This window comes from Hipposideros armiger, unplaced genomic scaffold (assembly GCF_001890085.2).
Source record: "Hipposideros armiger isolate ML-2016 unplaced genomic scaffold, ASM189008v1 scaffold_236, whole genome shotgun sequence".
Taxonomy (NCBI): Eukaryota; Metazoa; Chordata; class Mammalia; order Chiroptera; family Hipposideridae; genus Hipposideros; species Hipposideros armiger.
The window spans coordinates 1,333,935-1,346,091 of NW_017731586.1; the positions used below are offsets into that span (position 1 = coordinate 1,333,935).

At 36.7% G+C, this 12,157-nt stretch overlaps 1 protein-coding gene across 2 annotated transcripts in view; it reads left to right on the top strand.

The window, feature by feature from the left end:
* The window catches only part of FBXL13 (F-box and leucine rich repeat protein 13), a 226,515-nt gene that overhangs the window by 165,245 nt on the left and 49,113 nt on the right, over nucleotides 1-12,157 (top strand). For both annotated transcript variants that reach the window (XM_019655131.1, XM_019655130.1), the window contains 4 exons: nucleotides 47-164; nucleotides 261-423; nucleotides 6,366-6,482; nucleotides 7,243-7,369. In XM_019655131.1, coding sequence (XP_019510676.1) covers nucleotides 47-164; nucleotides 261-423; nucleotides 6,366-6,482; nucleotides 7,243-7,369 — 525 coding nt within the window. The remainder of the gene's footprint in view (nucleotides 1-46; nucleotides 165-260; nucleotides 424-6,365; nucleotides 6,483-7,242; nucleotides 7,370-12,157) is intronic.

Genomic DNA, 12,157 nt, shown 5'->3' on the forward strand with positions numbered 1-12,157 from the left:
CTATGCTTGTACTGTGGTTAATTTAATCATCTTTTTTGTTCCAAAGGCTTTAGTTGAAAAATGCCCTCGTATTGCATCAGTGGTTTTCATTGGTGCACCACATATCTCCGACTGTGCTTTCAAAGCTCTTTCTACTTGCAACCTCAGAAAGATCCGATTTGAAGGTCTGTGATATTAAAAATGTGAGATTCAGCATTAACTTTTACTCTTGTGGCAGTTCAAATACAATACTTGTTTTGTCTTCTTCTTTTATAAAACAGGAAATAATAGAATTACTGATGCATGCTTCAAATTCATAGACAAGTGTTATCCAAATATTAGTCACATTTACATGGTGGACTGCAAGGGAATAACAGATGCTAGCCTCAAGTCACTCTCACCTTTGAAGAAACTTACTGTGTTGAATTTGGCAAATTGTGTAAGGTAATGAGTCATTCAGTTATATATTCAAGAGCCGCTGAATATGTGGAATGTGCCAGGCCTCCTTAAGGAGTTCATTGGTTAGTAGAGTAAACATGAAAGTCATGAGCCCAAGGGGAGTTCAGTGTAGAATTCTGTGGTAACTCAAAGGAGGGGCACCTAACCCAGACTGGGTGCAGGGAGAATGGCAGGGAAAGCTCAGGATATGTGGAATCATGGACCCTTCTAAGAGTAAATGAAGAATCATTTTCTATTGACTTTCGGCTCCTCCTGGATTATAACACAGATTTTGTATATACATATATACATGCAGACACACATACACTCCCATATACAATATATGCATACACAAATATGAGAGAGAGAGAGAGAGAGAGAGAGAGAGAGAGAGAGAGAGAGTGTGTGTCTATTTTCAGGCTATCTTTTGTGTTACATTCATTTATCTGTCTTCTATCTAATCTTGCACAGTATTTGTCAAATGGAGAATATAAGATCATATACTCAGGATTGTTGTGAGGAACACATAATTAATCTAATGTGCTTAGAATAGTGTCTGGCACATAATAGGCACTCAAGTGTTTATTATTATTATTGCTTTATAATATGTCTTAACATCTGATAAGATGACACTCTTTTTATCAATAGTCTTCTTTTAATTTTATTTTTTTAGATATTTTTGCCAGTTTGTTCTTTTTTTTTTTGCCAGATATTTTTGCCAGTTTGTTCTCTGAATAAACTTAAGAATAATTTTGTCAAATTTCAGAAAAATTCTATTGAGCTATTAATTGAAATTTTGTTAAGTATATAAATTAATTTTGGAAAAATACAGTTTTATAATACTTATCTGATTTTCTCTTTATCCAAGAATTATTTATTAAAGAAATATTCAAATTTCTATTACATCTTTATGTCTAATTATCATTTGTTATTTATTTTTAGTTTTATGACATCATGGTACAAAATTATGGCCCACACAATTTCTATCTTTTGGAACTGAGAGTTTTTTATGTAGGGGTAAGAGTGTTGGGGAATATGATGGTTGTATTGTTTATCATGTTAATATTTTTAAATATTCCATGGAACTTAAATTACATGAATTATATTATTCAAATTTTTATGTCCCTTTTTTGTTTGTTAAAAGCTGAGTCTACCACAAAATTGTATCTTAATATGTTCATTTTGAATTTCTAATTATTTTTGCTTTATTTTGTATTTATGCTATGTTATATGTTAAAATTACCAACAATCAGACTGGCCTTTGATTTCTTTTCTGTAATAGAAAATATTCTTATAGTTAAAATTTATATTATTTTTGTTTATATTTTTATTATATGTAATAAATAAATATATAATAAATATAAGTATTTGGTATTCCTGTTACAGAGGAAATCCAAGTCCAGTCTTGATTTTTATTTGTTAACATACACACATGTACATTTTTATATCACTATATTATCACACCATTTCACTGTACACAATTTCAAGGGGGGAAAGAAGATGATTCCAAGATTCTATACTGAATCATATTTATCTTCATTGGGGGTGGTACCTTTAATCAATATAAAATTACCCTGTTAGTCTTGCTTAATACTTTTAGTATCATAGTATTTTGACTCAATATAAAATTCTCACACCTGTAATAATTTTATTTACATTTGCCTAATACATCTTTGTAAGTAACTTCTTTTGGTTTTGTTGTCATTTTATTTTAAATGTGTTTTTTGAAGACTAACAATTTAGACTTAATTTGTCAAAACAATTTGAGAATCTTTGTCTTTTAAAAGGGAATATTTTCACCTTTATATTTATCATTATTATAAAACTGATATATTTGGTCTTTTTTTTTTAATTTGGTCTTCTTTTGCTTCTTCTATGTATGTGTTCTACTATTTGCACTTATTTTTTACCCTTTTGTTTGTTTTTTCTTTTTTTATTAGTTTCAGGTGTACAAAGCAACGTAATAGTTAGACATTTACACCCCTGACAAGGTGATAACCCCCCTCCTGCAACCTATTGGGTCTTCGGAAAAATCATGACGTATTTTGTCTATGTTTTTCAAAGGTCATTTATTTATATAAAGAACAAAGATCAATCAATGATATATTGCCTGTTTTGTTCGATAACCTTTTGCCATCTTTCAGTGAGCTTCATAATTCCTTGTTCATAGAAGGACCTGTCTTTATTTGAGAAAAACTGAACAAGGTGCTGATTTACAGCCTCATCTGCATTGAACGTTATACCATGCAAGGAGTCTTGAAAAGAGCGAAACAAGTGGAAGTGTGACGGTGCAAGGTCAGACGAGGAGTGTCGTTGAGATCAAAATCATCAGCACGGAATTTCGTGAACCATCATTGGCACTGACGTTCTTGTAGAGCATTGTCAATGTAAACTTTATGCAACTTTTCACAAGCTTGATACGCGTTCTTTTCTTTATGGAAGTAAAACAGTAAAATATGGCAAAAACACACTGTTTGGTCTTCCATCTTCAACTTGTAAAATCTCCAAAACTCAACCAAATCACTCAATTTTTTTTCAGACTGAAGCTAGAACTGTCTGCTGTCAAATGACATAGCAATAACATAGATGCGAATGACTCTAGTACTTCCAAAAATGAACTATCACCATCTGTTGCAAACATGCATCATGACTTTTCCAGAGACCCAATACTACCCCTCTAACATCTTATATTGCTGTTACGATATCATTGACTATCTTCCTTATGCTGTACTCTACCTCTCATACTATATATATATATATATATATATATATATATATATATATATATATATATATATATAATTATAGTTGACATACAATATTATTCTACTTCAGCTTCAGGTGTATAGCGCAATGGTCAGGCATCTACACAGTCTATGAAGTGATCCCCCTGATAAGTCCAGTGCCCCTCTGGCACCTTACATAATCTTTACAACATCAACAATGTTTTTTCTTTTTTAATGTATGGATTATGTTTTGCTATTTTAAAAGCTTTTATATATCTCTGATTATTACATTTTTAAATGTATTTTTGTACCTCTGTCAAGAATCCTCTTAACTCAAAGATTGAACCCGGGCCTGCCGAGTGGCACGATGGTTAAGAACTGGTTTGGGACGCCAGAAGGCCCCGGTTCGGATTCCACATATGAGGGCCAGTGACACTGCCCTCCACAGCTAAGATGCTGAACAACAGCTCAACCTGGAGCTGGGCTGCCATGTGTCGCTGGCGACGGTGTAGGCTGCAGCCCCTGTGGCAGTGGGTTGCCATGGGCTAACGTATGCAGCCAGCGTGAGCGGCCAGCAGCCACTGTGAGCGGCCGTCCAGAAGCCGGAGACGGATCTGCCTCACCTGGGAAGAGCGCAATGATGATGCCAACTTGGGCCAGTGAAGCAACGTCCTCCACAACTAGACTGAAGAACAAAAAGGACAGCAACTTGTCTGTTCCCCTCCCCCCAATTCCCCAGTGCTGTTCCCATCCCCCCAATTCCCCAATAAAAATCTTAAAAAAAAAAAAGATTGAACCCTAATTCCCTGTTTTGTATCTCAATGCTTTTTTAATCCTTCATTCTTATCATCTGCATTCCAAAGGAATTTTTCAAATATGCCTTTTACTTACTAATTTAATTTTCTAAAGGGTCAAGCTTGGTTTTGATGCCTTAAATTAGGTTATCCTTTTCACTGAATTTTTAGTTTCTTTGCCTAAAAATCTGTTCTTATCTCAAGTGGCCATCTTTTCATATCAGAATGCATCTTAGACTATCATTATTTTTGTTTCAGCCATGTCGCTCCTTATTACTTTCTACTTGTCTTTCACACTGTTTAGTATGTTCTGTTTTTGCAGTTTAAAAAAAAACATTTCAGAGGTATGCTTTCTCAAGTCTTATACATCCCATGCTATATTTTATTTCTTTGTTAGTAAAAATATCTCTCCATGAATACTACAGCCCTGGTGTTTGCCAATAGATGAGTTGATCAGTTGTGTTTGGATGCCTCTCCTCACTGTACCCCTTTCATCCCCCCCCACCCCTCTGCCCCAAGCCCTTAACTGCTTTCCCAGGTGCTGGCACAGTCCCCGTCTCATATTACAGATGGAGAGTGAGTTGGACACAGAAGAAGACATCCACTTACTATGGCCCATTCAACTGAACAGGATCATCGTCTGCTTGTATCTATTGCTCAGTTCTTTGCAAATCTGACCAAATGGAGGGATAAAAGATGTCAGCAATCAGTACATACTGTCCCAAGCCTCTTCTGGTCTGTACATCCACCCATAGGGCTGTTGTGTGTGAAAGCCGCCTTGCTTAGAATGCAATGTGCAGCCTCCAGTCCTGCTTTATTTCTTGAAATGCTTTTTTAGAAGGAATTGGTGGTCTTTCAATGGAAGTAGAAGTAAAGATCCCTATAGAACCAGCTCTTGGTTTCATTGATCTTTTGTATTGTTTTCCTGGTCTCTGTTTCATTTATTTCTGCTCTGGTCTTTATTATTTCCTTCCTTGTACTCCCTTTGGGCTTGTTTTGCTGTTCTTTCTCCAGTTCCTTTAGGTGTAAAGATAGTCTGTTGATATGAGATTGTTCTTCTCTCTTTAGATAGGCCTGCAATGCTATGAATTTTTCTCTTAGGACTGCTTTCACTGTGTCCCATAGATTTTGGGTTGTGGTGTTTTCATTTTCGTTTGTCTCCAGGTATCTTTTGATTTCCTCCTTGATCTCATCTTTGACCCACTCACTATTTAGTAGCATGTTATTTAGCCTCCATGCATTCATGAGCTTTCTGGATTTCTTCTTATGATTGATTTCTAGTTTCATAGATGAAGGAGAAGGGGAAGGGATGAGACGATACAAATTGGTAATTACAATATGGCCTCAGGGATAGAAAAAGACAGTCTGAGGAATATAATCAATAATGTTGTAAATATTTCTTAGGGGGGCCAGATAGACTCATGTCCTGTTGGGGAGATCACTTCATAGTCGATGTAGAGGTCTGACCACTGCACTGTATTTCTGAAGCTGATGTTGAATAATATTGTATGTCAACTATAATTATATATACATATAGTCACGGGACATGGAGTAGGGAGTGGGAATGGAATAAATGGAATTGTAATAGATAAGCATGATATCGGGGGTGGGAGAGCAGTACATGGGGGGAGGGGGGTTGTTACTTTGCGAGGGTGAAAAGGATAACTATTGCATTGTTCTGTACATCTGAAACTAACAATTAAAAAATTAAAAAAATAAAATAAAATAAAATGATGATGATGATGATTAAAAAAAAGGAGATCCCTATAGAAGACAAGGAACTGATGGGCCAAACAGACCTCCAACCATTTATAAAGCAAGACCAACACCATTGGGATGGGTGTGGTGCTGGCACACACGTATCTCTGATTAGGGACAGAGTGTGGGAAGACTGAGGTCAAGGTCTTATTTCAGGTTTTCTCTGCTTCAGAAGGAAAGGATCCATAGGTCACATATTAGGATTTCAGTCCAACTAAATTGACTTTGTATTTAGTGGAAATTCTTCCAATATCCTGGCAGTAATTTGACTGTTAGTCTTGGTTCTCGCTCTATTAAGTTTTGGTCTTTTTCTTTTGCAGATTGCATCAGGGACTGCTTAACTTGAACACCTTTTAATCCAAGAGAAAGAGACCTTAAGGACCATCTGTCTTCTTAATAGTTATAATAATTATGCCACCTAATTAAATGAATAAATGAATAAGGATAGCATTTTTATTAATACTTCTCCCATTCTACCATTTATACTTTTTTTTGTTAAACTAAAAGTCATATAATCAAATTTGGTTTTAAAATGTTGAAAAATATACCAATATAAAGATATTACCTTGCTACTTTGGAATATATTAGGTATTGTAACCATTATTTAAATAGTATTCTATATACTTATATATCAAATTATATGTAAAGCTATTTTTATTATTTCTTACAGAATTGGTGATATGGGACTAAAGCAATTTCTTGATGGTCCTGTGAGCACAAAGATAAAAGAGCTAAATTTAAGTAACTGTATCCTGAGTGATGTCTCTATTGTGAAACTATCAGAGCGGTATGATAAAACAACAAACAATATTTTACATAATATCTTTAGTAATTGTATATTTGCTAACAGGAGAGATCAGAAGTAGACCTTCAAAGCCATTTGGAAAACATCAGGGATACCTAGAAGCTGGCCTAATACTCAGCAAAACCAAATAAAAGACATTGAAGGCAGAGATTAAACTACTCTTTTGATTATATCTGAGTTCTCATTAATTTCACCTTAGAGAAAGTTTGAAATGGAGTCATTCATGAAGTTATGAGTATCTAGACATGAGTGACTTCTCTGTACTTTTCAAGTTATCTCTATGTAAACCTTTACTCCAGCATTTCCCAAGAAATGTTCTAGCCAGTGGGTTTATTCTTGATTCTCCTTACTTGTCAGAGGTCTTGTGTACACTAAGGGTCAAGCCCAAATCCTGTAGCAAGCTTGTAAGGAATAAGTGAGAAACTTAACCTTGCACTTTTAGTAGTCATTCATTGTGATACTTGCATTATAGCTTTTTATATGTATGTGGTCATCTTTTTTATTAGAAATTGCAATCTGAAACAAAATCACAGAAAGAATGCCTTATATAATAATCCACCTCCCTTTCATTCAACTTTGTAATGACAAATTATTTTCTACTTTTAAGCTTACTTTTATATTGAGAATAGGAAAATTCTTGCTTCTATACCATTTGCCTTCCCAGATAGTTTTTATGTGAAGAAATTGCTACTGACAGTGTGATTAAAAGCTAAAATTATTTTTTCATGCTGCTTTCTTTCAGCTGCCCTAATTTAAACTACTTGAGTTTACGAAATTGTGAATATTTGACTGACCTAGGAATTACATATATTGTAAACATCTATTCCTTGGTGTCAGTAGATCTCTCTGGAACAGACATCTCTAATGAGGTAAAAAAAAATGCTCAAAACAGTTCAATAACTTTTATTGTTTTCTGCAATATAATCATTTTCCATTTTGTAAACAATGGCGAGAACAACAATTAGTTTTATTTCTTAAATTATTAGATTATAAAAAGCAAGTTTAGAAATACTGTTTCTGGAATAGTGATAGATAAGGTCATTTGTAAATCAAAGGTCTTGTTTCTCTATTTTAAAAAATGGCAAAATACAGTATTACGAGGAAAGTCCTGACAGATTGGAGTGTTACATGATAGATATAGAATTTGCTTCATAATAGAAGTTTGGTCAATGTGGAAATATTATATTTTAGATGGCTTAAGTGTATTTTTTTTTGTGGATTGCACATTCTATGAGACTACATGAGTGTCTTTGGAGTAACTGAAGTCTACAAATGGCCTCATTAAATCTACAAAAGGATACGTTTTAAGTAACTTATTTCCTGCAAGCTGCCAATGCGACTCATTAGAGTTGAAACTCAGGCCACACCCATCCTATCACCCTGGCGCTACTGCATTTACTAGGCAAAAGACAGATAAACCCAGAAAGATTTGCCATGTTTCTGAAAGACTTTAATGGGTTTTTTTTGAAAATCAGTGCGTCAGGAGGGATATAGGAAGACAACAGAGGTGAAGCTCTTTTCCCCATCTGCTTACTAAATCCCTATTCATCTCCTAAAATCACCAAATATCACCTGTCTGTGAGGCCTTCTCTGAGAAGACTTACCTTACAGGCCAGTACAGGAACTTCTCTCTGTGCCTCTTCAGCCTCCATACATCCTTTAACATGGCCTGTGTCCCGTAAGATTATTGACATCTGTGTTATGTGTTCACCCTTCCCCAAGATTCAGTGGGCTGTTTTTAGATGAAGGACTATGTCTGTACATTGGTCTAGGTTCTTTTCTAGTGAATTTAGATTTAGCCTCCATTCTGCTAGGTGGTCTCTTCTCCCCGTCCTTGGAGTATCATCTAAGTGTGATATGAGAGTGGGGGTGGGAGACAGATATATGTAGCCAATTCATTATGATGGAGTCCAGTTTTATCTTCTCAGTGTTGTCTTCTGTCCAAGCTAGAATCCACGGAGATCTCTGAGGGCCCACTGAGTCTTTGGTTTCCTGTCTAGGTAGATCCCTGATGTGTTTTCCTTGTCCTGGCATCAAGGACCCTTTGATCGAGCCCTTCAGGCTCCTTTGTCATATGTGCTTTACTCTGGGCTCCTCTGAGTCATGCTGAGGCATGGGGACTCTCTGAGGCTATCTTAAGTCCATAGTCCTAGACATTCCTGAAGACATTTTCCTGCTCTCAGGTCTAGGTATATTTGCCCTCAGACCCATGCTTCACCTTTCTCTCACCATGCTACAGCGTTACTGATTCATTTCAGGGAGATTCCAGTTGGGTTTGGTGCTTGTGAGGCATTTATGAAAGCTGGAGGGTCAGAGGAAGGAAGAGACCAGGATTTTCTTCCACCTGTCTTTGAATCATCATCAGCAGCTGCATTTCCTTTGTGATATACTTCCTCTTCAGGCCTGCTATGGTTCCAGCTTCCCTGGATGACCTTGGCCCCTGGGCTCCAATGACACCATCTTTTTCATTGTCCTCCCAGCGTAGGGTTAGTAGTGGCTTCTTGCTACTGCTAATCTCCAGATTATGTCATTATGGCTTTGGCTTCTCAGCTTCTTTACCACCTATGTAGCCAATTTCCTGTCACAATTAAATTTCCTCAGTTTTAAATAGAGTTGTTTCTGTTTTCCTGTTAGATCTTAGCTGAGACAATATGAGCACAGGAAAACTCTGATGCCTTGCTTTTTACAACCCAGCCAGGGAAGATGGGATTGGTTCCTATTTACTTAGATCCCCAAACCCATCAGGAGTTTCCAACTTTCCCTCCAGCTAAATAGAGGCCAGGGAGGACCAGAACGTGTCCTGTATGAGGGACCTTCCAGCATCTCATCCTTTTGCTCCCCTCTGACTCTCCCTTCCCCTCTATTTTCCCACCCTCCCCTCCTTTCCCCTCCCTTTCTCTCCTCTTCCCTTCTCTTCTCCTCCCCCCTCTGCTCCTCTCCCCACCTCTCTTCCTTGCTCCTCTTCTTTGCTCTTGGCACAGATTCTTTATCTAACTTGCGGTGGAAAAAGTGTTCTGACTGATTACATGGTTTTTAAAAATGTTATGCCCCAAGTCTTTCAGAGTTTATGATTTGAAGCTTAAAGACCTTAAAAGCTTAAAGAGAAAGGATTTTTTTCTCCTGTGTTCTGCTGTAACAACCCTTCCCTGACACATGCAAGTAGAATGCCCAGCTGTTGTCTGAAGTGTCACAGGGTAACAAGAAGTAGAGGATCACAGCACATTATAAAATACATCAAAATACAATTCCACTGCAGCACTGCTCATAAGCCCACAGTGTCTGGCGAACATTTGTTGAATGAAGGGAGTGAGGCTTAAATGCCCTATCTTAGTTTTTAGCGTTTGGGGAAAACTCAGTTTTTATTTTCAAAGACCATAAATTAAAATTCTATCTACTGAGGACAAGTTAAAAACTTAGGAATATAGCCTCAACTCCCATTCACTGTTTTCATTTTCTTGTAAAGAACATACATAATCTGAAAGAGCTATAAATAGACATCTATGGGGAAGAGTGCTAGTTTTTTTCTGCTAAAAGACTGAAAAATAAGTCTTCTGAAGGTTGTTGTTTTCTTCCTCCAAATCACTTAAACTCTGATCTAAAAGGCAAATGATTGACAACACAACAGCTGTGGAAGCTAACCTCAAACAGTCAAATTAAAATGAGTCACTCAGATGTAAACTTGAGCAGCTGAACACCAAGCTTAGATTGCACATCTGATGAAGTGCAAATTTGACTACAGATTTAATGTTCAGGATTTAAACTCTGGAATTTTACAGACACTCACCAGAGATCAACTGGGAGCAGTTGTACCTTTTGAAAAAAACAAGTTTCCTATGTTTTCTAATAATTATGTTCACTCTCAATCCTTATTAATAGTGAATTTTCAGTTAGAATCACACTACTCATTTAGTTAACCAGTATTTATTTTGACTACCTGTGCTCAGTGCTGGGGGTGCTGGAATGAACAAAGCAAACATGGCCCCTCTTCTGAAGCACTTACATTCTAGTGGAAGATAGGCATGGGGCAAGTGGTTAGAGAGTGATGGACATGGGAAACAAAAAGAAGGGAAACTTAACCTGGCTCAGAGAGTCAGGGAAGAAGGAGAAGGGGTATGGGATGAATCAAAGAAACTGCCTGAACAAAGATACAGAGGTTTAAAAGTATGGTGGTATCAAAGAAATCTGCACATTTGGATATGGCTTGATTGCGAGGAGAGTGGTGAGAGATGACGTTTGAGAGGTAGGCAGGCGTCAGGTCCAGGTGGTATCTCTTCCACAGTGGGAGGAGAAGGTTTGCTGCAAGTTGGAAAAATGGCCATGTTTAATTTGAGTTACCTGCAAGACAGCTTTATACATAGAGAGCTAAGGAAATAAGCAGAGAAATCATTGAAATTCATTCTTCAGAGAGAGCTATAAAAGATTTTTAGGTTTGCTGATGGTGAAGGGGGCATTGTATTCTGAAAATCTTGGAAACTCATAAGGCAGTTATTTAGCAAAGGCAAAAATACAGGTATTTAGAAATCTAGAAAGTTGTTTCAGAGAGATAATTTAAATGGGGGAACAAAGAGAACACAGTTATTTCAAGCTATATACACTTATAATAATTTTATTGTACTCGGTGATTTTTTTTGTAGAAAATAGTGACTAATGTATTATCCATAAATGAATTTGTTTAATAAGTTGTCTAATAAGCAGATTTTAGGGAAACATGAAATACACCAACTTTCCTCTCCCACTACAAAGAGGATAGGGTTTATAAATGAGGTAAATATATGGCTAATGTGATGGTATCTTAAAGTATCTTTAAAGGTCTTTAATCTTCTATAACTTTTCTTAACGTCTAATTAAATGGGATGTCATTCACTCCCTTCCTACCCCAGAGGATTGTTTGAAGATGAGGTTATATCTCCATTTATATGGAAAAATGTTTTCTACCAGTTAGGAGAATTATCATTTACCACAGGATCCACAATTAGGGCAGTTCAATCTGTTGCTTCAGTTGCCTTAGTCACTGCTGTAATCGTTGTTTGAAGGAAAAATGAGTCAGAGCAATGTTCCAGACGGTGTGCTTAGACAGTGGTTTAAGAAGATGTTCATTTGCCTGATTTTCAAAACCTTTCACTTTGAGTACTATTTAGATCTTGAATCCTATTATTTAGGAAGTCCCCTCACTAGAATGTAAGACCCATGAAGACTGAGACTGTTTTGTTCACTGCCGTTTTCCCAGAACCCTGGTGGGTAATAGACACTTGATAAACATACACTGAATAAAAAAATCAAAAAAAGCTGAGCTCTAGGTTACCAAATGTGAATAAGACCTGTTCTCTGCAGCCCAGTTTGGAAGAGTAAGTATGGGTAATTTAAATATGGTGCAGCAAGTGTGGTGATAGCAGAAGCAGAGGAAAGGATGTCAACTCAGCCTGCCCAACACAGAAGCATGCAAATGCATGTTTGTTTCAGGAGCTTCATGTAGCTTAGTACTACTAGAACATACTGTGAAAAGGAGAAGTCATGAGGGAATTTCATGCTATGCCAAGGAGCTTGGACTTGAGCCAATGGATGATGCACTTAGTAGGGGAATCACAGTCATAGTCAGCCTCCCATTTTAGATAGATGATTTAGGTTGTTCTCTGGAGGATAGATTGGAGGGGAGAAAG